Source organism: Diuraphis noxia, unplaced genomic scaffold (assembly GCF_037042655.1).
Source record: "Diuraphis noxia isolate RWA-SAM2 unplaced genomic scaffold, SU_Dnox_SAM2 contig0004, whole genome shotgun sequence".
Classification (NCBI taxonomy): Eukaryota; Metazoa; Arthropoda; class Insecta; order Hemiptera; family Aphididae; genus Diuraphis; species Diuraphis noxia.
In genome coordinates this window covers 6,138,615-6,162,486 of record NW_028301714.1, presented here as the reverse complement: position 1 = coordinate 6,162,486, position 23,872 = coordinate 6,138,615, and the positions used below count along the sequence as shown (strand labels likewise).

Genomic DNA, 23,872 nt, shown 5'->3' with positions numbered 1-23,872 from the left:
CGTCCCAATTTATATTCAATTGCCATAATTTCTGCATAAGTAATTTTAAACGTACGAAAATTGTAATTATCAGACCTAGAGGATCTAATACAGAGGCTATTTCTGATAAGACATTAAGTTTTGTAATTCGATAAGTACTATTGTATGTAGAATCTACCATATTATATGGGTAAGAGTCGTTTTCTTGGTTCCAAAATAAACCTAATAGTTTTGTAACTTTTCCTTCGTAATTATTCCTGTTACTATTGCTATTTTCTTGGACTGTGTCTATTTTAGATACGCCGTGTAATAGTTCCGTCACGTTACTGGACCATTTACGTAATTTTAATCCATCTGTTTTCAATACTGCAATAATGTCGTTTCGTAATTTTGACTTGTTCTATCGTATCCTCACCGGTTAATAAGTCGTCCATATAAACACCTTGACGGATCGCTCTGCATGCGTTAGCGTAATTTCTATGCTCTTCTTCAGCTAGTTTTTGGAAACAACCGGTGGTTAAAAAGGACGCTGTAAACACTCCGTATGTGACGGTTTTTAAGCGGTAAATTTGAATAGGTAGGTCTGGACTTGATCGCCATAAAATCCTTTGGTAGTTCTGATGATGCTGTGCGATCCAGATCTATCTATACATGTTGACAACGTCCGCTGAAATTACGTACTTATGCGTACGAAATCGGACCATAATGCATACGAGCTCTTCCTGAATACTAGCCACTAGGGTCATTTTATAAAACGTCATTTAAGCTTACATCTGTGCATTTTTGGGATTAGATAAGTACTTTTTTATTTAGATAAAGATAAAGATAACAGGACAAAAATATATCTAGATAAAGATAAAAGATAACACAATTCATATTTATCTAGATAAAGATGAAAGATAAATACATTATTATTAATAAATAACTAAGGTATAACTGAAAAAAACATTTTTTTAAATTAAGTATAAATATAAAGAAAAAACTACATATTTTACACGACTCGTAACAATGTAATGTAGGTATATTTTACGCCTGTGAAGTTGGCCCTTACACTTTTTCAAAACATGCTTTTCAAAGTGCCATTATTTTGCAAGTAATTAGCAAGAATTTGCAAGTCCCGAAATTTGCAAGTCAAAAACAAAGAAGTTATAAGGGGTGGAATCAAATAAGGGCCAACTTCACGCAGCCATTACTTGTTGTTGGAAAATGTTGAAACTAGTGTCAAAACACTCGTTATAATTTACAAGTCTACTCTCGCAATTTGCAAGTCAAAATTCCCACTAATAATAATATTTAAATATATAAAACGCTAATATAAACACTCAGTGATAATTGAGTATATCTACTGAAATTTGTTTTAGAGTAACACCAATATATAGGTAAAAAAACCAATTTTCTCACCAACCGATTTTGTGTTATAATTACTGCAATCATGCATGGGATGCGACACTCAAATGGTGATTTGACCCTGTAATTCCACTCTTACATATATAGGATTCCTACTGTTAAAATGAAGACAAAGTTAAGAGTTTTCTTAAAATAATCAAATGTGATCGAGTATGTGCACACACAAAAAAAAAACACTTCTGGCTTATTAAACTTAAATCGTAATAATGAATGTATTATTTAAATCTCTAACAACGATCAACAAATAATAAGAATTTCGTTTATTACACCACACGACAATAACATATTATTATATTTATTGTTTCTTCACGGACAACAATAGTTGATTATTACCATTAAACTATTACTGTTATTTCTAAAGCATGTTAAAATCTATAGTTTTTGTAGTCCTGATCTATTCTATGACTGCGAAAGCCCTTAATGTAGGTACAGTTCTGTACGATATTGAATACTTGACGTGGACGACAGAAGACGTGGCCATCTTGCGCACTCGCATGTTAGTGGACCAGTTAATTCCGAAAAATAAAGTAAATGGGAAATCGTTCCTGAAATATGTAAAAATAATTGTAAACAAATTTGAGACCATCGCCGACGAGAGGACGAAGAAAAATGTCATGATATCGGTCGCTGATGCAATAGGTGGCTATATCCAAGGAGTGATGCTGCCACACTTAAAAGATCGATATTACGAGGGGCTTGAAAGCTACGAAGTCACTAACGAGGTACACGGATTGGCACGAAAGATTAAGTGAGTCATAATTGATGTATGCGTCATTTTGACGCGGTAATTTTAACGCGCATCAAATGAACACTTGTCATTTGGACAAACGACGATTATTAGGGGCATGCGTCATTTCAAACACTTTTAGGCGCGAGTCAATTCTGATGCAAAACAAAAAAAATTAGAAATTAATAATAAATAAGTTATTTTACTATTCATAACATTATAAATCGTGCGCAATTACCTAACTATATAAACCGTGAGCAATTTGTCCGTTGTAAAGTTACTTGAATTAGTACATATTTGAAATAAAAATAATCTTTTTGATGAATCTTTATACTAACTTCAAAGCTGCTTGTCTAAAATGAAAAGAGCAGCAATGTATTTCTGTACTTGGAAATTCATTTTTCATAGATATTAGATTATATTGCTGCTTTTTTCAAAGTCTGTGGTAGGTAAATGACTGGACATAAATAAGATTTGAAAACTTTTAATGCATGAAACATTTTAATATAGTATGTTACTTCTTTTTTATCGGGCAATAAAATATACGGATAGTTGACCAAATAAATTCGGGTAAGATGAAAACGTTTCATCCGAAAACCAATTGAAAATGGTAGATTCCGAATATATGATCGTCGTAGATACCTTACTATATTAAATGTTTGTTATATACCATATACCAATACTGTAAACATAATTTTTTATAGTGCGTTATAATTCAACATGATATAGGTAATTTATGTACATACATCTGGACTTGTGAACCTAACCTAGCTTGTGTACTTAATTCTATGAGAGAGTAGGTAATAATAGTTATTAACGTTAACGTTTTTGGGTGACAAGATTAGGTTAGGTTAGGTTTTTATTTACGATAGAGACGGTAGGCAATTTGCTTATTTTGGGAGGAACGCTGCTTCAAAAAAAGTTTTAGCCGTCCTCCATACCCGATAATCTGCAGGTTTTCTCAATAATATGTCACTTTAACGAAAGTGATTTCTTTGGTAAAGGTTCATTTTGGATACTGACGGCCGTGGTTGGATGATGCCTGTAGACGTCACAGCTGATACCAAATACGAAGACGCGGGCCAACCAATTACCATGGAGAGGGTCAACCCATGTGCGGCCTTGAAGACACTCGCCGACAGTGAATTAGACGCCGTACCGTTGCCGTCGTTCGACGACAACGCGAATCCTGGGTCGTTGGCGTTCCCGTTCGTCGTTGGCCAGCGGCTGTTCTCGGTGGACAAGCCGTGGCTGTCTGACGACGACCGCCGTCCGTTGCTCGTTCGATACTACCGGCTGGCGGTCGGCTGCACGTCGTCAGCGCCCACGCAGTTCCGGACGAACATGCACCAGTGGCTGGACGCCGTGGTGGTTCCGTTGTTGGCGGACCGCCACCGATGGTATCCCGTGCTTTTCGGTGCGAAGCGTGTCGTCGCGGCCTCCGCCAAAGCCGCCAAAGCGGCCGGCACCGAACAGACATTGGGTGGCCGTCCCAAGCGGAAGGCGATGATGAAGACGACGACCGTGTCGAATGCGGCCAACGACGTCGGCGATGACGAGATCCGCCGGTCGTGTGATGACGGTCCCGACGGCCGAGTGCCAAACTCGAACGTGTCCTTGGCCGTTATCCTAGTTTCCCACTTGCTAACGTGGTTATTGTTTTGGGTATTCGGCTCTAAACGACAATCCCAGACTGTGACGTACAGCAGAAGACCCAACACGATATTAAACATTAGGGACTGACGGGCTAAAGGCTTAAGTCAGATGGTCTGCCGGATTCCGATTTGATGCCTTGAACTTATGAAGTTTGAATAAATAAAATGTAAGCCCTTACATTTTCTTTATTCAAACTTTAATTAGGATCAATAAACCATTGTTTATGATTCAAAGTATTGTAAATGTACCCTTCATTGCAGTTTAATGACGAATAGGCTCTCAATTCATCACTCTGGATTATACTTCCTGGTTCTTCTTCGTTTTTAATTATATGAAGTAATGTTGCTTTCGCTTTTGTCATGTTTTTATTCAATTGAATAACCGTCGTTTCACAGTATAATTTTTTTTTTGCAACAAAGGCCAAAAACCCATTGTCCAGATACACGTCATGTTCCATAATTTTTTGCACCTACTGCATTATTATCTTTTTCTGTATTATAACTATCATTTTCAGTTACCTCATTTGGTCTTATATCACCACATCGATGACGACCATGGTTGTATTTGTGTTTTCCTTTGAATAATGACTCGTCGATCTGAACCATCTTATCTTTACCACCAAATTTTTATCGCTTGTCAAATTTATAAATAGTCTCATCGCGACATAAATTAAGCCAATCGACCTCTGTATTGTCATTTCAGCCAGTAGACATTGCACAACTTGATGAACTGGTACCAAATGTGTCCAATGCCATACTTATTCCATTATCTTGATTAACGATAAATATTACTCTGACGTCTATTGTTTAAATCTAAATAAGAAAAAAATTGATTTTGTTTTCGAATTGAACAATAAGTTTGGCAACCCCTTTTTAAAAATGTATTATTTAAAGGTACCATCTGAGTTCTTTTTTTTACTTCATCTCTCTTATTCCTTTAATATTCCACCACACGCTTCGTTATTTCTAACTTTGGTACAACGATTATTATTTTCATTTACTGATGGTAACAATTATCGGTCTTACAAGAATTGTACACACATTTTTTCATTGTGTATAATATGGGTTAGGTATCCTAATATAGCACTCATAATAAAAACCACAAATTTACTAAAACTTACAATTACGCAGTATTTAAACTTACTAAAACTCACAATAACGTATTCAACGAATACAGTGACACCGTAACTGAATGCCGAACTGTTGACAATCATCATGTATTCACGTTTGTATCTCTACACAAAAATAAACATATTTTGCCATGTCATGAATAGCCATAATATGGGAAAATACACACATTGGCCCGGCAAACATAAGGACTGGTCAAATATCAGTTGTAGATCGCACATTCGACCGGTGCCTTTCTTATTCAAATTTAATCCTAGGCGTCAGATAATAATAATTAATATGTATATGTATATATATTGTAAAATGTAGAGACTACATTCTATAAAATGGTGGTAACTATAAAATTCAAAATGAAAATGTTTAAATATAATCAAGTAGGTTTTTTTCTCTTTCTTCGCCATCTCACCCAAATAATTGGGGTCGGCCACCTTGATTTTCAATTTCCACTTCTTAAGATTCTTATCATCCTCCTCTCAAACCACAGTCATTCTCATATTTTTAAATAATTTCGTCCATACTTTAATATTGATACCTATCGTAATTTATATCTATAAAACTATCGAAATTATACTAAATATACGTCACAGTCTGCGATTGTTGTTCTGGGAGGCTATTTAGAAACTCATAGGAAAATATCCGTATACGAACGATTCACACGATTCATTTTCGTATACGAATGGAAAATAGTATTCACAAAACATTTATATTCGCATACGAATCTGTGATCCGTATGGGAATAATTTTTCCACGATGAACAGCGGCAACGTCGCAAATTTTTATTTTTATCATGGAAGAAAAAACTATTTGTATTGTGTACGTAACATTTCCCGCATTTTAATAAACCTTTGCTCTTTTTTCTGTTTTGACCGTTAATTCGATGTTTTCTTCAAATATCAAAATGTCGGTTGAAAAAAGATTTAAATCAAAGTCGGTGAAAAACGACCAAAAAGCAGCTATGGTCGATTTTTTTAAAAATCACGAGGAATTGGCTAAAGGGAAACATTCCTCCACCTTCACACAAGCCATAGCCAAACAGCAGTGGGAAGAACTATCGGGGGTATTAAATTCAATTCCGGGCCCTATAAAAGACTGGAAGGCCTGGCGCCGGGTAAATTAAAATATTTAATGTTAAAAAGTATCTACCTCTCTTAATTATTTTTTGTTGCATAATTTCCCTAAAATGGCGTTTAATGTATTTTCAATTTATATTGAACTTTAAATTTAATCAGTACACTACACAATATAATGCAATAATATAACATACTTATATTACTAATATGCAATGATTAAAATAGCACAAGGAATACAATATTTATTAGTAAAAAAAAAAACCTACCTACGTTTAATCTACGGGATATAACTCATCATTTTTCTTTGGTGGAGTTATAGCAATATGTATACAATTAATAACACCAACAACTCCTTGTAAGCCATACTTTGAAAACAATCTGAGAAATCGATAATTGATATCAATTGTAATGAAAAATTAATGATTTAAATGTTTAAGCTAAGAATTTTGAGTTGTACCTAGTACGCACATCGTCCAGCTCACTGAAATTTCTAGGAAAATTAACAAATTTATTAAATATAGCCGGATTGGAAAACGCATTCATCACTTCTTCAATCATTCTACTGACTGAAGGTTGAGACACAGATGCATGTCGATTTTCACAAACATCCTGGTAACTTCCAGCAGCAAAAAATCGTAAAGCAATAATAACCTAAAATGGTATCTGGTCACTTCCCCGTCTGACATTTCCCTGTCACACGTTTCCCCGTATCCACTTCCCTGTAAGATATTTCCCCGTCTAATACGTTTCCCCGTCCATATTGTATTTATTTCTGAAATATTCAAACTATACCGAGATCATGTAAATATAATAATATGTGTGATATAATTAGTAAAATATAAGTAATAAAAATACAAAAAAAAATTATCATAAAATATTTTAATGTAGTAGTTCTAAATTATGAGCGATTCTAATTAAGTACTCATCTAGATCACGTTCATCATATCTAATATTTTCTATACGCCTAGCAATATCTCGATATCTTTTCTGTTCCGATTATTTATTCCAAATATCCTTAAGTGTTATGATATTATCTACATTATTGATACTTTTTACATTTTTATATTTATAGAAACATTGAGTTTATTACTAAACCACAGGACACTGTAGATTACAATAATTTAAACTCGACTGGTAGCCAAAGTATTTTGGGAGGTACTAAATCACACAGAAACGTCGGAAACATACTTTTCTAATTCAGGGAATGGTAAGAGTATCATGAGTACTTAATATATTTAACAGGGAGTGCAGTATAATTTGTATTAAAATCGATTTTGAACATTTAATAGAACACCAAATTATTTTTAAGGCAAAGAAATAAAAGAAGGTAATGGTGTATGGACTGAAGGAATCACTAAATTTATGTTGGAAAAATATTCAAAATTTATGAGTTATGTCGGACCCATGAAAAAATTTAAGAACAAAAAATCTATGTGGATACAAATAGCTTCTGATATTCAAGAGGAATTAAATGTAGATTTCTCTCATATACAAGTAGAAAACCGTTATAAGACAATTTGTAAAAGAAAAAAGTCCATAATTGACAATAACAAAAGCACAGGGGCATCACGAATGGACGATGAGTATGAAGAAGAATGGAGAGAAATAACTAACAATGATGATAGCATATTGCCAGAAGTATTACGCAGTGCTAAAACAGTTGTCATTAACAAAAAAGATTGTTTATAGCCAAAACAAAAAAAAATTAGAAAAGACAACAACGAAACCATGTTATTAAATTTTCTTAAGGAAAAGGAAATTGCAAAAGAAAGGCGCCATAATGAAAAAATGAATCTCTTAAAAAGTCTTTTAGGAGATAAATATATAGTCCCATGTCGACCGTTGTCCATGAAACATCGTTCGCTACTACTCCGTTCAAATTTTTTTTTTTTTTTGTTATACTTTATACTGCACCGATTTTCTCCATTCAAAGACGTACATCTCGAAAAAAGGAAGCCGAGTCGAAAGAACTGGGCAACACATCTGCAGCTGCACCAGCATCTCCCTTAACTTTGGTAACGTTAAAAAAATAATTACTCAACTAATTGTTATCTTCTGTACGGCGGCCGCGCCACGGTCGGTCACCGGGCGGGTTGCCGTGTAGCGTACGTCTTAAGGTACGGTTTCCTATCTGCGACTAGCCGCAACGACTGGCCGCAACGACTAGTCGCAACTACTGAGCGCTGCGTGCCGACTGGTTTCCTAAATGCGACTTTACTTTGCGGCTGGTGTAATAGGGGAATCATTTAGATCATTGTCGTTTGCATTTAGGATTTCACATAGCTATATCAGTCTTATTGTCAAAAAAACATTATCAGCTTTAAGAAAATATTTAACACCTATATTTCTTCCTGACATTTCAACCGTAGATTTTAATGTCAAAGCTTCCGAATTTTGGACAAAATGGAATTTTCCGAATTGCATTTTGGCAATTGACGGAAAACACGTTCGAATAAGAAGTCCTAACAACACTGGATCACTTTTTTTCAACTATAAAGATTATTTTTCAATTGTACTGCTGGCTATGGTTGACGCCAACTACAAATTTATTGCTGTAGACATTGGTTCGTATGGTAGAGAAGGTGACAGCGGAATATTTTTAAAGTCGAACATGGGTAAAAAAATATTAGATGGGTCATTTGGTTTTCCAGAAGCAAAACAACTGCCTGGGTCATCAACAATTTTACCTCATGTTATTGTGGGGGATGAAGCTTTTAGGCTCCACACTCATATAATGAAACCATATACGAGACAAGCCTCCAGAGACGATAAGAGAAAGTCTATATTTAATTATAGGTTAAGTCGTGCCAGGCGAGTGACGGAAAATGCGTTTGGTTTATTAAGCCAGGTTCTTCGCGTCTTTTACCAGCCTATAAATATTGAACCATCGACATGTGACGACCTAATCACAGTAGCTTGCTGTTTGCATAACATGCTAAGAGATGCATATTTAGAAGAAAATGGACGAGCATTTAAAGAATTTGACTCAAGAGAACCAGTACCTAACAATATAATACCAATTGCAAGAGGAGGTGGTTTTGCAAACGCGGAAGGATTTGACGTCAGAGAATCATATAAGGAATTTTTTAATAATGAAGGAGCTGTTTCGTGGCAGAATAACATATGTATAAGTTATTTATATTACTATTTAACTTCACTTGTTGTAACTTGTAACTTTAATATTTTAAATTTAAATATCAAATAAGAAAACAAATAAAAACTTTATACGTATTAAAATTAAAAACAATACTTATAAACATTATGTAACATTGTGTATTCTTGTATTTCACTTAAAATATTAAAAACAACCTATAAAATAACAATTATAAATGTCTTTGAATAATTATTATAATATACATACATATATTTAGATATAGGTAGTTAAAGTTGTTGGTTATTGATTTATTGATTGTACATATATGGCTCAAATCCTTGAGAAGTAGCCGACGAAGAACTGAGGCATGGCGATGGTGTGCTTGAAAGTGATATAATATTGTTGAAATCTGTTGTAGATCTAGAGGGCGTTTGAAACATCATTTGCGTGGGTGTTTGAATCGTTGGTTGAGTGTATTGCACTCCAGCGTCACCTAAGTATTTATCTTCGAGCTGTGCAACTAAAGATAATATACTAAGTTTAGCTTCAGTTTTGCCTCTGGGAAGTAGCTTGTTTACTGAAATCGCAATGCTCCTAAAAAATAAATCTATCTCATCAGTAGATGATTCCCTAGCCAAAATTGCTTCGTTTTGCGCTTGTAAGCTATTTATTATTGCTGTTCTGTCGTTCATTCTTTTAATATACTCTGCAGATTTTTCATACTTGGCCCTAGATCTTTTTCCGTGTATGACCTCTTCAGCTCTAACAGTTGGTTCATCCAATGGCTCTCCGGTATTATCTTGGCTATTTTCAGGTATTGTGGAGTCAAGATCATTGCACACATTTGATATCGTACTAAAATATTAAAATATATTATAATCATTTTCTTTAGTACATACCATATATATACATATTCCTCATAAGTTAGTCAATCTTTATCAATAAAAAGCAAGGCTGAGAAAGTTAATGATTTTGTTTTAACTCAGTTAAGTAAACAAACTTATAAGGAATCTTGTATTACGTTTTAAAAAAGAAATTTTTTATGAATTTCGTCCTCAAAATAATTTGCTAATTTTCGTGATTTTTACGTATTTTGTCAAGATTAGAACTTTAAATGCTTATAAAAAAAATTGTGACTGGATTTCTAATATTTTTCAAATATCATTGTAATAAAATATTAGGAGCCTAATACTACATTTTCAAGCTTTTTATTTATTTTAATTGCATTTTTTCTGATCTTAATTTTAGAAAAACCTTTCTTAGATCATATTATATAGATAGTAACATTAAAAGAAAAGAAATGTCATTTACGATGAATAGTTTAATTTTATATTGTAATAATATAATACAGTGGCGTAGTTTTGATTTACTTCTGGGAGGGGATATATAATGTATTGGATAAACATAAAGCCCCCCCCCACACCCCTAAAAGTTCATTTATTTTTTTAGATACATAATACTATACACAGTTAAATTGGTACTTGTTTGTTATCGCCCTGCCATAAATAAAATAAGCAATAGAAATTTAAAAAATAAATATATTCTGCTTAATACTTGTACATTTAAAAAAAAATAGTACTTCAAAATAAAAAAGGTGGGCAAGTGGGTGTCGCTCTGCTGTACAGTAGGTTACAAGTGAATCACTGTCATGGATTGTGTTAAATTTGAATCCAATGATATAATATCATTGTATAAGAAAAACGATTCTGAGCAAAGACGGTCAGTTAGCCTACCTATGATATTACTAAATATATATTTTATGATATTATTATTATTATTATTTTTTTTTTTTTATTGGTCTTAAAATTAATAATTTCCGATTTGACAACTATGGCCATTAGCGTCACAAGAAAAAATAATTAAAATTAATTATATACAATGAAACAATTGGCTCTTATAAATAGGTATGTACATGGTAATTTTAGTGTAGTTATCTTATAATAATTTATAAATTTGTGATTTTTTGAAGAAGTCCATTGTATTGGTTTCCTGATGATATTATTGTGAATAAAGTAATTTATATATTATAATTTATAACCTATTAACGTATGTATTAAACCTTGTATTACATTTTTTCAAAATTGAATGGTGTTAAGAAAATGAAAATATAAACATTCATTGTAATTTATGTTAATGTATCTAAAGTCATTCGTTTTTGAATTACAACAAAATAAAAAAATCATTACTTGAGAAAATTTTTTATAAGATACATTTCACGAAGTGGCTACAAAAAAGAAAATACTTAGAAAAAACAATCTTATCATCGTATAAATAATATAATATAGATAACTCTATCTCTAGTTAAACTTAAAGTTATGAATAAAAGTACAAAACTGATATATTATTTACTTACATTCTTTCATACTCAACATTATCCAAAAATGACAAATGACCAGCTAAAGGCCATTTTTTTTTAGATAATATTGCTGGAGATCCAGTTCCTAGTTTTTTTTTGTGCCTCATGTAGGTATCACGTATATTCCGCCATCTATTTTTGCAATCCTCAGCTATATACGAATTAAATTGTTTATTAACTGAATATATTAGCTTCAACCTTAACTATTATGCAACGTTCTAAAAAATATTACTCTATAGGTACCTACTTATAGTACTTACGTGATTTTCCAACTACAGCCGAAATATTGCTCCAGCATTTACTTATATATCCGTAGTCTTTGTGTTGTTGGAGAGAACTATCATAAATAGCACGTTGCTTCTCTACTTCTACAACTGAAATTTCGTCCTCGTTTGGCAAAAATTTTGACATAATAGTTTTTGACATAATTATACTAGATCCGTCATAAACTACTTAAAAAATAAACTATTGATTGAAATACGCATGCGACTCATCGACAACACTGCTATCGGATCACTATAGTCGCAAGCCGCAACGACTATTTTCGACACGCACGCGTCGATCGCGCATTGGAAACCACGTTCGCAGTTTAAATATAGATCAGTAGTTGCGACTAGTCGTTGCGTTCAGTCGTATGCGGCCAGTCGCACATAGGAAACCGTACCTTTATCGCCGCGCGATAAGCCCTATATCCTAATTACCTGCGTGCACTATGGCATCATATAAATCTAAAACCGTCGTATCTCCTTTAATTATCCAAAAATCACGTATACAGAGCGTGCCAAATAAATCACCAAACCAATCCGCCCATTCAGAGCTTGAGGATGGCTGGACCACTCCGACTGTTAAAAAACGTGCAAATCCACTTTCAACATCCCCAGACTCAAACCCAGTAACAAACACAAAAAAATTCGTGTCTCAAAATCGTTTCGCAATTTTCTCCGACCCGGTTGACGAAACCGAAAAAATATCAATGCATATATTGTGTAATACACAACATGAAATAATAATAACTTAGTTATTTTGTTCACATCATGTATATCAACCTGAAGTAGTTGTCTGAACCGCAACTTAAGAAGTCCAAATGAATTTTCAATTAAAACTCTAGTACCACATAACATTTTGTTAAATTTAATTTGGGAGTCTGTTAAGTTTCCATAATTCTTGTATGGTACTAATAGCCAATCTCTTATACTACAAGCACCATCACCAATAATATGGTATTTATTTTCACATATTAAAGGTAACTCTTTACTAATGTCTGAGAGAGCAAATACTCTTGAATCATGGATTTTCCCTGGTGCACCGGTGAATACATCAATAATTTTTTTTTTGTAGTCACATATAGCTTGTAGGGTAATAGATGGCATGTCATGCCTATTGGTATATGTACCTTTAAGTTTGTGAGCAGGAGTTCTTATAGGTATTGAAGACCTGTCAATGCACCCTATAACACCAGGAAGTCCAGAAACCTAAATTTGATACCGATTTAGTAAAAAAAGCTTATGTAAGGCAAAAAAGCTTAATTCATATATTTACTTTTTGAAATTCTTGAGATAAGTTAACAGTTCCTTCGTTTAAATTTATAATAGTAGCTGAAATATCAACAAGAAAGTCCATAACTCTGTTGTTGATACGAAATTGTGTGGTCAATCCAACACCAAACCGTTCTGACACATCACGTAGGCAACATTTATTTGCAGAAAACCTGAACCATTTTATTTTAATAACTAAAGGATTTAAAATATTATTTTGCTAACTATCAATTTACCATAAAAAGGAAAGTATATGGTTTTCTGACGTGACTGAAAATTCATTCAAATTTTTTCTTGAAAAAAAATAGACTTCAAATTTTTCTACAATATTGTACACAGTAGATCGTTCCACCCTAAAACTACCTTTAAACTGAAAAAAAATTATTATTATAATCGCATTAAGGCCTAAACCTAAATTTACAAAAATAATTATATTTTTAATAAAGAACTAACTTGTTTATCTGTATAAACATGAACTATGTCCAAAATATAATTTTTAATTTTTGGTATTATTCTTTGTTTTCTGGACATAAAATACTTTATAATTTCATCATCGTCATCACTATCACTAGAAGAAAGGTAATCCATGATTTTTACAATAGTATGTCTATCCATATTGAGTTCGAACATCGAAAAACTTATAATATTAATAATTAAGATATTATGATCTATATTTTTCTTTATAAAACGTTATACCTATACCTGGTACAATAATAATATTCGTTTATCATTTTTATTAAATATCAATGCTGCCATATCAGTACATTTCGTGATAATGATAAGGCGGCCAACTATCACTGCACTGAGTGCAAAAAAATCGCGTTGTGCTGTAACATGGAACATAAAATTAGTAATTTAGTGCACACTGGAATAGCTGGTGAAACATAAAGAAGGGCACTAAAGTGCAGTCAGGTGGAAAACGCTATAATACGATAACAGAGCCACGGCCACTGAGGTGAATCGTGAAATTCACGACGTGATACGTGAATGATAATAATTTAAAATTTAAAAACTTAAAAAGTTTATTACGATTTACGAATTACGATTATTTAATATTTAATTAATTAAATACTTCTATTTATTTTTTTTAATATAATTACAATTTTAAATTAACGCGTTACCTATCTATGAATTGATCGTGTGATCGGAAAGTACAACCCCGACGGTTACTATAATATTATATAGTCTATCACGTGCTCAGTGTTGTGTTATCGTACTAACTACTAATTTATTCACTGCTGCCGTTTGTTGTATCACTTTCTGTGGCAGAAACGCACGGCCACCGAGTAGATTGTGGTTTTTGTTTATTTAAAACAAAAGAATCGTTTATATTTTTTCTGCCAATTAAATACACGACACGGCAATGGGCGAAAAGCGTAGTGTCATGTTTGTATGCTTGGGTAACATTTGTCGATCTCCAATGGCTGAAGCCGTGTTCAATGAAGTGGCTAGGCAAAAAGGTGTCGCCGACAAGTGGTATGCAGAAAGTTCCGGTACAGGGGGATGGCATGTGGGCTGTTCACCAGACCCACGGACAATTACTGTACTGAAAAACAACGGTATCAAGTACATGCACACTGCACAACAGTTCGACTTGGAAGACTTGAATAAGTTTGATTTTGTTTTTGGAATGGATAAGAGTAACGTGGATTTCATCAATCGCAAGAAACCATCAGATAATACAAAAGCAAAAATATTGTTGTTAGGGTCATTTGATCCAGAAGCAATCACCACCGGAAAAACTAATATAGATGATCCATATTATGATACTGATATTCGAGGATTTGAAAAATGTTTTCAACAATGTATGAGATCTTGTCAAGCATTTCTGGACAAATATAATTAATTTTTTTTTACATAACTTTTATTAAATGATAAATGTTGAAACAAAATGTTTAAAAAAAAAAAACTTATTAATAATTGTGTAACTCAATATAATATGAATGTAATAATAAAATGTATACCTAAGAAATTAAATGAAATGGTTTACTTGTTTAAATTCTTGTTTATTTCAGGGATTAATAATGACTTGATAAAACTATTGCCATTTATAATATTGGTAGTGGCAATTACGTATTCAATTGTAGCTGAAAACAGTTTTAGATAATTATGTTTTTAAACATACAACAAAATATGATTTGGCAACTTACAGTCTTCAAGCGATGACAAGAATCTGAGAGCAGATATTTCAGCAAATGTACATCCACCAATAAAGAATACAAGTACAACTTTTTGAGAATCTCCCAAAAAACTGATATTAGTCGCTGTAAAAATAACAACAAATGCAAATAATATAATAAGTACTCAAACCATTACAATAAATGTTTCTTTAGTACAGAATTCTCGGTAATCTGGCTGTGCGATAATCAAGTACGTCCAGTAATCCAGATTTTTTTTACTAAAATAACCATAAAACTTAAAATTTATTGATTTAGTTAACGTTGATATGCATATTGTGCACCGGTTAGTTTTTGTGTTGTATAATGTTTTATTTACATGTTCAAATAAAATATCGCAGGTATTAATTCAGATTCGCAATAAGTAAAAATGTGTATTATAGGGAACAACTCCAATAATCTAACAGTCCCCTGTTTTTATATTTTCCCAATTACCGTGATTCTTCTGTAATTAGGCTTTGGTCCTTAGATTATAATATATGTATTTAATATGATCTAAGTTTTGGCCCATCTAAATAATAAATAAATTACCTTGATCGACATCAGGATTAACATGTTCTACAATAGGTCCAGGTAATAATGGCAGAACATCAGACAATACTTTACTGTCTGATTTAGAAATATGTTGAATTAACCTAACACTCAATGGAGCATAAATACCATAAACATAGTTGATATCATCTGGATCGACTTCGCTCATTTCATAGACATCTAAGTTTAACAGACGACGACAAACAGCATAACTTCTTGAGTTTACCTGTAACAAAATATTTGCTACATTAAATTTGCTAGTTGATTTTTAAAAAAGCGCATTTACTTGTATTTTAATGAGACCAGCATTTTCCAAATGGGTCATTGTTATAAGGTGTTTAAAACCATAAACTTGAATGATTTCTCTCTTGTAATATTCCAAAGTTTTTTGTTTTAATCCTGAATTTACAGCAGATTGCATACATATTAATCGCAACACCTACGATATGTATGAAATGTTTTATGATGTGTATTGTGAAGATGTTATAAATTATAATTACCATTATAAGATCAAATTTATTGGAAATCAAATCTTCTATCTGAGGTAATACTTTATCTGACTCAATACCCAAAATCAGTTCTTGTTGCACATTTATTAAATCCCGAAAACTAGTTTTGTCAGTTAGTTCTTTGATTAGTCCAGCAACTGTGGTGTCTAATAAGCGGATAAATTAAACAATAATATTTAGTCAATATCAAATATTCGTACATCAAACAAATCGCTACCAAGCAAAATTAATTACTAGATGATTACATGTAGAGAGTTGTTTTTTTAGTGCCAGCATGTAAGGAAGTCTAGACACTAACTGTTTCATTTCTTGAACAGTTTTACCACTTCGATTTTCATCATATTCAGAAGTAATATGTTTGGCTCTTTTACTTAAATTCATTAATACTGCATTAAAGTGTTTATTTCTATTTCAATACAATCAATAAAAATGTTAATGTTGTTTATTCAACAAACTATGATTTTTGTGTTAGTAGCAGTGTTTCCCAACACAAATTGACGATAATAGAAAATGAAACTCATTTTCTATTATCGTCAATTTTTAATCAGAAATATAAAACACAAAATTCGATGTTTGCATAGTATTCATAGCATGCATATATATTTTTTATTAATTTTGAGTTAATGTCAATGGTGATAGCAAGCAGATGCCTAAATAATAATAATTAATATTAGCACCTTATAGCACATTATAATAAATTCAATTGTTAAGAGGATGTGATACCCGCATGTGTTGTCTCTGTCTTACAAGTGCATTATATAGTAAATTTTACGTTCAGCAGAACACGTGTAGCTCCGTTTGCTTAAAAATTAGAGTGAATTGACCTCTTATAAAATTTAAAGATAAGATTATTATCTAGACAACCTCATATGCTTTTTATTTTATATTAAATTTAAAGCGAGTTATGAGTATTTTAAAATTGTAAATTTTTTGTGCATCTTAAAATACTCATAACTCGCTTTAAATTTAATATAAAATAAAAAGCATATAAGGTTGTCTAGATAATAATCTTATCTTTAAATTTTATAAGAGGTCAATTCACTCTAATTTTTAAGCAAACGGAGCTACACGTGTTCTGCTGAGCGAAAAATGTACCATGTTACGCATTTGTAAGACGGAGACAACACATGCGGGTATCAAGTCCTCTTAAGAGAATATCAGCGCAATACTTGTTTTCTCTCTGGCTCACACACAATGTGCACAAAACACATTTATGTAGGATAATTTTTTTTATGTTATTGAGAAATCTAGAGTAAAACCATTCATTACAAAAATGACAGAGAATAATAATTTTAAGGGTATGATATTGACTTGCCTAAACATTCACTCTAACTAATTTAGATTTATTTCCATAGTCGAATATAAGGTCAAATAATATTCAAATAAAAAACGATCATACACTCAAAATTATTATCCTTTACAATTTTAATAATAGTTTATTTTGCTCTAAAAATACTTAGAAAAATAAATAATATAATCCTGAGTAAATTTGTTTTTGTCTGTGTTGTATGCGAGAGTGAAAACAAACAGTGTGCTAATATTCTCTTAAAGATGTCGGAGCCACTGAGTTTTTAGCACATTTTTAGTACAAAAACATGTCGTACAAGTAAAACTCTCAGACCTTGAAGAAGTCAAATTTAGTTATTTTTTTCTTTATTTAAAATAAGAGAACATTTTGTAGGTCAGATCAAAAGTACAATTTTTAAATTTATAATCATATAACCTAAAATATGCATTTGAATAATGCACAATTGTTATTTTTCAAACATTTTTTCTGCACAACTTAAAGTAAAATTAAAATTCAGGCTTTGATTTTACCTTAAAAAGTCCTCCTTATAGATGAAAATTTTTTTAAAAATTTGACATACCACCGAGCTGTTAAAGATTTTCATATGAAGTCATATACCATATCAACCCCCCCCCCCCCCCACACCACCTAACAAACTCTGTGATATTATTTTAATATTAGAGTGAATTAAACCAATCATCAAACTTTAAATCAAGAACATTACCTTTGACCCCCTTACATTGGCTATTTAATGTTATTTTAATTATGTTTGTAAGTTACGAGTGTATAAATTATTACAATATAAAAAAGCTAACGTAGGAAACACATGTTATGTACTCAGCTTAAAACTTGATAAAAGGTTAATTCACAAATAACATTAAAAGTAACAACACAGAGTTGGTATGAATTTAAAGTTTTTATTTATTCTAAAATCTAAAAATAGCTTTATAAATTATCCTAGTTATAAGCAAAAAAAAAAAAGGGTAAAATTAAGTTGATCTGTTTCAAAAGCTTTTAATGCAATCTAAAACTCTTAACTTCCAAAAAGGTGGGAAACACTGATTGAATAGTGAATTATCCTAAATCTAATGAAAAATATACCTAGTTTCAGCAAAAATCTCATCATTTGAATTTAATACAATTTTTTTACGTGTTAGAGTATTAACATTATCTTCTTCAGAAACAAATTTGTCGGCTGGTAATTCTACAGTACCTATAACAAAACATAATTAAACAATGATTATATCAATTAAATCTATTATTTAAAATAGACTTACAACAATCAATTCCAAAAAGTTCATCAATAAGTCCTTCAAAAGTTAACTGGGTAGCCATTGGTGTCATTAAGTCCACAGAACGGTCAATTAAAACAAGATGATCAATTGTTTTATAATTTCTGTTAGCTTTAGAATTAGCTTTGCGAGGTTCTAAAGATAGTTTAGATACTAATTCCCAAACTTGTTTGACAACAGGACCCTTGCCAGTTACACGACCAATGCGTCCATAAAGGTCTTCTAGACTAACAATTGCTTGTGCTACACGATATAAACATGTTGGGTCATTTTCTAACGATATCTCCTAAAAATAAATAAAATAATTATAGACAACAAATATGGATATTAAATAAACTTCAAAATATTTGTTAAAGACACTCAATTTATTAATTTCTATAATTTATTCTCATTAATCATTACTATTGGCTATCAACAGTTATATTATACAATTATGTTTGTTATTTATCAATGTAAAAGACAATTATAGCATAAAAAGAAATGATAAAAATAAAAATTTAGAATTTTATAAATAGAGGCGTCATTTGCAGTACATAAGATATATATTTGCATCTAAAATTCCTTTTATATTTTTTAGCTTGTCAGGAAAAGCCAAATTTAAGACTTAAGGCAGTGTTGCAATAGTTAAGAGCTAAAAACTAATAATAAAGCTGTGAATGTAAGGATAGCATTTTGAATAATTAATGCTATTAACAATTCCCTTAATTTCATCAAAGATAAATTAAATCAAAATCTTACAATTGTCTAACACTTCTTTATAATGTGTCAGTTAGCTATTAACAATGAAAAATATTTTGAAAAAATCTATATGATAACCTTGCAAGAGCAAATTATGTACAAGTGCACACAAATAGACTAATAACTAAACATATAAGAATATAAATATATACCTTATAACAATCATTCATCTCCATTGATATAAGATCATTTTCCAAAGGAAATAAAAAACACCGAAATTCTTCAATGTGAACAAAATTTCCTAAAACTCCTTTTCTCTGAAAAATTATAATTAATTAACCATTTATAAAAGTTTAAATTAAAAACATAAACGTGCTATATAATATTAAATATTTATCTTAGAAATAAGAACTTACTTCTAAACGCTTTTCACATAATAAACTACGAGTAGGTACAAAAAATAAATGGTATTCTCTATGTTTGAGATCATCTTGATTTTCCCTGAAATAATATATTTATTTGAGTTGAATATTTTAAATAATATACCCTATTCGAAGTTATGACATTTCAAATAGGGCAGTGATTACACAGTTTGAGACACTCGTCGAAAAAATTCCAAAAATTCAAATTTTTGATATTTTTAATTCAATTACATTATTTTTTTTAAATAGAGTATTTCTAAGTTTTTTGAACATAACTTCCATTAGAAGTTTAAGCGACTTTATTTTAATGTACTATTACAAAAAGCAAACAAAAACACTCATTTTGCAAAAAAAAAATTTCAAAAAACCGCTTGGGAGCCAAACTAGAAATATGCATATTTTAAATAATCTGCCGTATTTAGGCAAAGATTATTAGAATTGTTGTTAGTTAGATTAAATTGAAAAAAAAACATGAGAGACATAATATGCATTGTTTAAATTATTTGACTAACTAACTCAATAAATAACAGAATGATAAATTAATTGAAATGAAATAAACATACTTGTGAATATTATCGCATATCATATCCATGTGTGTTAAAAATGGTCTTGTGATAAATATGACATTTTTTACTTTTTCACGAAAATTACTTAACTTGCCAGTGTTTAAAATAAATACTTCTTTAACATTGTGTTCTCGTAACAGGCTATATGTAGCTACTAAACCAATAGGTCTAGTAAGTCCTTCGTCCAGAATTATAACCTGCATATTATTTTTTAATTGATTAATCGTAATAATTATACTTCAGCAATTCTTTATTAATATTGTACCTTAGGACCATCGCACTTGTCCAATAAATGAATTAAATCTTTGGCCGCACCCTCTTGAAGTAAACTAATATTTACTCGACTACTGGTCAAATAGTTGGACATGATGAACAATAAAATTAATAAAATATAAATATAAATTTAAAAATAATATTTAATTAGGTTTGAAAGTATTTGTAAGACATTTGTATTCAATGCAAAACCAAAAAAGGAATTTTCACTATAAATTTATTTATTTTCTAATTTTCAAAAGTGTGTTAGGTATTTAAATATTAATATTGTAATTTCAAATTTGTATTTTATATAAAATATTCAATTCATTTTTTTTTTTCTTAGTGAAAATATTATTGGCATTCGGCATCAAGGGTTCAAGCCATTCAAGGTGGTAATTGATAATATAATCTAAGACCGTGATACACAGATATAGATAATATTATCTATATTTGTGCCGTGAATCCGTGATATAAGCACAGAATAGATTAATCTATTAATCTATTCTGTGGTGATACTACCCATCACTATTCCCTATAAAAAATAAAAATAAACAGTCGTATCAGGATTCAGGACCGAGAAAAAAGTTTTATTAAAAACCTCCAAAAGACCTAAAGATTGTTATTTGATTTGACCGAATTAATCATTCAGCATATCAGCCGCGTCCATTGCAACTCTACTTTATAAATTATATAATCATGTTTGGCTTATCGAAATTAGCTCAGCCTATGGCCAAGCAATCCTTACAAGTAATTTCCAAGAGAACAAATATTACTGTTAACGGTCCACCTCAAGTCAGAATGCCGAAATGGGTAAGCACTATGTTTTTTGTATTGTAATTGCTTTATACTTACATAATATATTTTATCTTTTTGAATATTTTAATTGTTGAATGGCTTGAACTTTGAATTTTGTTTTTATTATATTTGTTGTATTTATGTAGAATACCTATGCTATGCTGAAAAATCTTTAAAAAAAAGTTACTTGTATTTTAACGCCCCGCCAATCTTGTTTGTCATTGCCCCACCACAAATAAAATATATTTTACAATTAGTTTTTAATTAAATTTACTTTAGTCATCAGTTTAGGTAACTAACTCTAGGTTGAATTTATCTTTACTCAGATGATACATATACTTCCTAATATACTTATTTATTGTTATGATTTTGTTGAATTTTGTTAACAACTAATAATAGCTACTATTTCATATTGTTTTGTTCTAGCAACAATTGCTTATTGGAGGTGCTGCGTCTGGTTCAATCTTGATCATACCTATTTGGGTTCTGTATGACTTAAAGAGTCTTCCACGAGCATAATTACTTTACTTCATATTTTTGTTGCATTATTATAAATTAGATTTTATGTACTGTATAAAAATTTATTTCTATAGAAATAAAATGAAATTGTTGTTGAAATACTACCAACTGTATATAGTATTATGTAGTTTTGATTATTAACTCTACCTAAAATTCTTATCAAATTGTTGGTTCACTCAGTACAATAATAAAAGTAGTTTTTATTTTTATTTATTTTTGTAGTTAATTAAATTAATATGTAAATTAAACACAATATTTCATTGATATTGTTACTTGTTAACTCAATGCCTACTGCTTTAACATAGTTAAATCTTTATTTTCATACTAATTTACTGAAGCAGTCGGCTGATATTTTTCTTTAATCGACAGCAGAGGAGATTAATACTACTCCTCTGTTGCCATTGTTTACTGTTTTATAAATTCTTCAAAAATAGCACAATGCATAATACACATCAACAGACATTACCTATATAAGTTTAAACTAAGGTATTATATTTTTATCTTAGTTTATGCTTAGAACATTGGTTTGAATTTATAAGAGTAAAAATTCATAAAAACAGTTAAATCATTTGAAATTATTTCATAGTTATTACTGTACTAAAATCTTGTGTCTACATTTTAAAAACACATTGTTTTATAACTATAATAGTTAGGGAACCCAAATATTATATTGTAGGCATTAGGCACTCTGTATCCTGTATGTAATATGTATAATATAACCTTCGTAAGACGCACACTTCTTAGTTCATCCACTGAATATTAAATATTTTATATAGGCTATAGTTCATTTACACAACACTGAAACCTAAACGTTTTTGAAGTTTTATTTTAAAAGTTCTAGAAGTTTTTGAAATAGAATTAAATTATTTTATGTTGAAAATTTCACTGTGGAACTGCGGTACCTATATTTATTCTATATATATACAATCTCCTAGTGTAAGCCATAAATTTATTTAAGGGTTAATTCAAAATCCCAGTAAATAATAGGTAATACTCTATAATTATATATCAAGGACTTCTACATAGACCCATAAACTTTATAAATTAGTTAATAGGTTAATTGCCCTCAAAACATGGAATAAATAATAACTAATAGTCCTAATTTGGGGTAAATCCTTGTAGTGGAGCCAGTGGAGGTAGTCTGTGTCCTGTGGTTAAATTAAATGTCTAGAAAGTTAAAAAAAACATTATTGTCCCATTGACAGTTTACGCCTATATTATTACCGAGAAGTTTTGAAATCGGAGCCGTTCGCGTTAGGACAATAATAGCTTTGGCCATCAATTAGTATACGGTCCAAGCAATAAAGAAATAAAAAAAAAAATTCCTAACAACATCAGCGATTCAGTGCAGAAAGCATAATTTAATTTTTTAATATTATCTATTATAGACATGGCCAAGATTATAGGCGAACTGATGAGTCAGGAATAAGAGTATATTATTTAATATTTTATTAATCTTAAGAGGTCAAGAGGACGCAACACCCGCATGTGTTGTCTCCGTTTTACAAGTGCGTAGGTAACATACCAAATTTTACGCTCAGCAGATCACGTTTAACTCCGTCAGCTTAAGAATTACAGTGAATTGACCTCTTATACAATTTAAAGGTAAGAGCATTATTCAAACGTGAGCTCTTACTAAATTTTAATTTTAAAGTGAGATAAGTATATTTTACGTTGTACAAAAAATTTACAATTTAAAAATAATCTTATAACTCGCTTCAGAATTATAATTTAGTAAAAAGCCCACGTCTGAATAACGCTCTTGTCTTTAAATTGTATAAGAAGTCACATTTAAATCCTTTAGTTTAAGAATTATAGTGAATCGACTTTTTATACAATTCACTATAATTCTTAAACTGAAGGATTTAAATGTGATCTGTTGAGCGTAA

At 30.9% G+C, this 23,872-nt stretch overlaps 5 protein-coding genes, 1 long non-coding RNA gene and 2 pseudogenes across 6 annotated transcripts; 5 read left to right on the top strand and 3 right to left on the bottom strand.

Annotated features, from left to right (window-relative positions):
- The first annotated feature begins 1,748 nt into the window (after positions 1–1,748).
- LOC149055565 (uncharacterized) lies at positions 1,749–3,856 on the top strand. The gene is made up of 2 exons (XM_089225775.1): positions 1,749–2,134; positions 3,118–3,856. Exons 1-2 carry the CDS (start codon positions 1,749–1,751, stop codon positions 3,854–3,856), a joined length of 1,125 nt encoding a protein of 374 aa, XP_089081901.1.
- Positions 3,733–5,244, bottom strand: LOC149055564 (uncharacterized; annotated as a pseudogene).
- A 550-nt stretch (positions 5,245–5,794) lies between these two features.
- On the top strand, positions 5,795–8,070 carry LOC149055563 (uncharacterized; annotated as a pseudogene).
- A 102-nt stretch (positions 8,071–8,172) lies between these two features.
- Positions 8,173–9,351, top strand: LOC107171388 (uncharacterized). The gene is made up of 2 exons (XM_089225774.1): positions 8,173–9,091; positions 9,338–9,351. Exons 1-2 carry the CDS (start codon positions 8,173–8,175, stop codon positions 9,349–9,351), a joined length of 933 nt encoding a protein of 310 aa, XP_089081900.1.
- On the bottom strand, positions 9,217–13,859 carry LOC149055562 (uncharacterized). Its single transcript, XM_089227423.1, has 7 exons — positions 13,405–13,859; positions 13,188–13,321; positions 12,956–13,124; positions 12,810–12,888; positions 11,677–11,790; positions 11,414–11,567; positions 9,217–9,915 (listed from the first exon to the last, which is right to left on the bottom strand). The coding sequence occupies exons 1-7, from the start codon at positions 13,579–13,581 to the stop codon at positions 9,369–9,371; spliced, it is 1,374 nt and encodes a 457-aa protein (XP_089083549.1). The 5' UTR covers positions 13,582–13,859; the 3' UTR covers positions 9,217–9,368.
- A 145-nt stretch (positions 13,860–14,004) lies between these two features.
- LOC107169239 (low molecular weight phosphotyrosine protein phosphatase-like) lies at positions 14,005–14,950 on the top strand. Its single transcript, XM_015518916.2, has one exon. The coding sequence runs from the start codon at positions 14,315–14,317 to the stop codon at positions 14,795–14,797; it is 483 nt and encodes a 160-aa protein (XP_015374402.1). The 5' UTR covers positions 14,005–14,314; the 3' UTR covers positions 14,798–14,950.
- Positions 14,794–21,035, bottom strand: car (vacuolar protein sorting-associated protein 33A). Its single transcript, XM_015518903.2, has 12 exons — positions 20,680–21,035; positions 20,412–20,611; positions 19,843–19,927; positions 19,639–19,743; positions 18,734–19,034; positions 18,558–18,669; positions 16,414–16,574; positions 16,160–16,314; positions 15,946–16,098; positions 15,660–15,885; positions 15,102–15,215; positions 14,794–15,038 (listed from the first exon to the last, which is right to left on the bottom strand). The coding sequence occupies exons 1-12, from the start codon at positions 20,779–20,781 to the stop codon at positions 14,938–14,940; spliced, it is 1,815 nt and encodes a 604-aa protein (XP_015374389.2). The 5' UTR covers positions 20,782–21,035; the 3' UTR covers positions 14,794–14,937.
- A 119-nt stretch (positions 21,036–21,154) lies between these two features.
- On the top strand, positions 21,155–22,096 carry LOC149055561 (uncharacterized). The gene is made up of 2 exons (XR_016191664.1): positions 21,155–21,479; positions 21,891–22,096. It is a non-coding gene; the product is annotated as an uncharacterized LOC149055561 (long non-coding RNA).
- Positions 22,097–23,872: the final 1,776 nt, after the last annotated feature.

What these genes read in the sequence shown, in the direction of transcription:
- LOC149055565 (XM_089225775.1), top strand. Translation starts at nt 1,749, where the DNA reads ATGTTAAAATCTATAGTTTTTGTAGTCCTGATCTATTCTATGACTGCG. An exon ending in GGATTGGCACGAAAGATTAA is followed by an intron (nt 2,135 to 3,117) that starts GTGAGTCATAAT and finishes TCTTTGGTAAAG; the next exon opens with GTTCATTTTGGATACTGACG.
- LOC107171388 (XM_089225774.1), top strand. Translation starts at nt 8,173, where the DNA reads ATGCGACTTTACTTTGCGGCTGGTGTAATAGGGGAATCATTTAGATCA.
- LOC149055562 (XM_089227423.1), bottom strand. Translation starts at nt 13,581, where the DNA reads ATGTTCGAACTCAATATGGATAGACATACTATTGTAAAAATCATGGAT. An exon ending in GGCTGTAGTTGGAAAATCAC is followed by an intron (nt 11,568 to 11,676) that starts GTAAGTACTATA and finishes ATTCGTATATAG; the next exon opens with CTGAGGATTGCAAAAATAGA. An exon ending in AATGTTGAGTATGAAAGAAT is followed by an intron (nt 9,916 to 11,413) that starts GTAAGTAAATAA and finishes TTAATATTTTAG; the next exon opens with TACGATATCAAATGTGTGCA.
- LOC107169239 (XM_015518916.2), top strand. Translation starts at nt 14,315, where the DNA reads ATGGGCGAAAAGCGTAGTGTCATGTTTGTATGCTTGGGTAACATTTGT.
- car (XM_015518903.2), bottom strand. Translation starts at nt 20,781, where the DNA reads ATGTCCAACTATTTGACCAGTAGTCGAGTAAATATTAGTTTACTTCAA. An exon ending in AGATGAATGATTGTTATAAG is followed by an intron (nt 19,035 to 19,638) that starts GTATATATTTAT and finishes ATTTATTTTTAG; the next exon opens with GAGATATCGTTAGAAAATGA. An exon ending in ATAAATTTGATCTTATAATG is followed by an intron (nt 16,099 to 16,159) that starts GTAATTATAATT and finishes TACATATCGTAG; the next exon opens with GTGTTGCGATTAATATGTAT.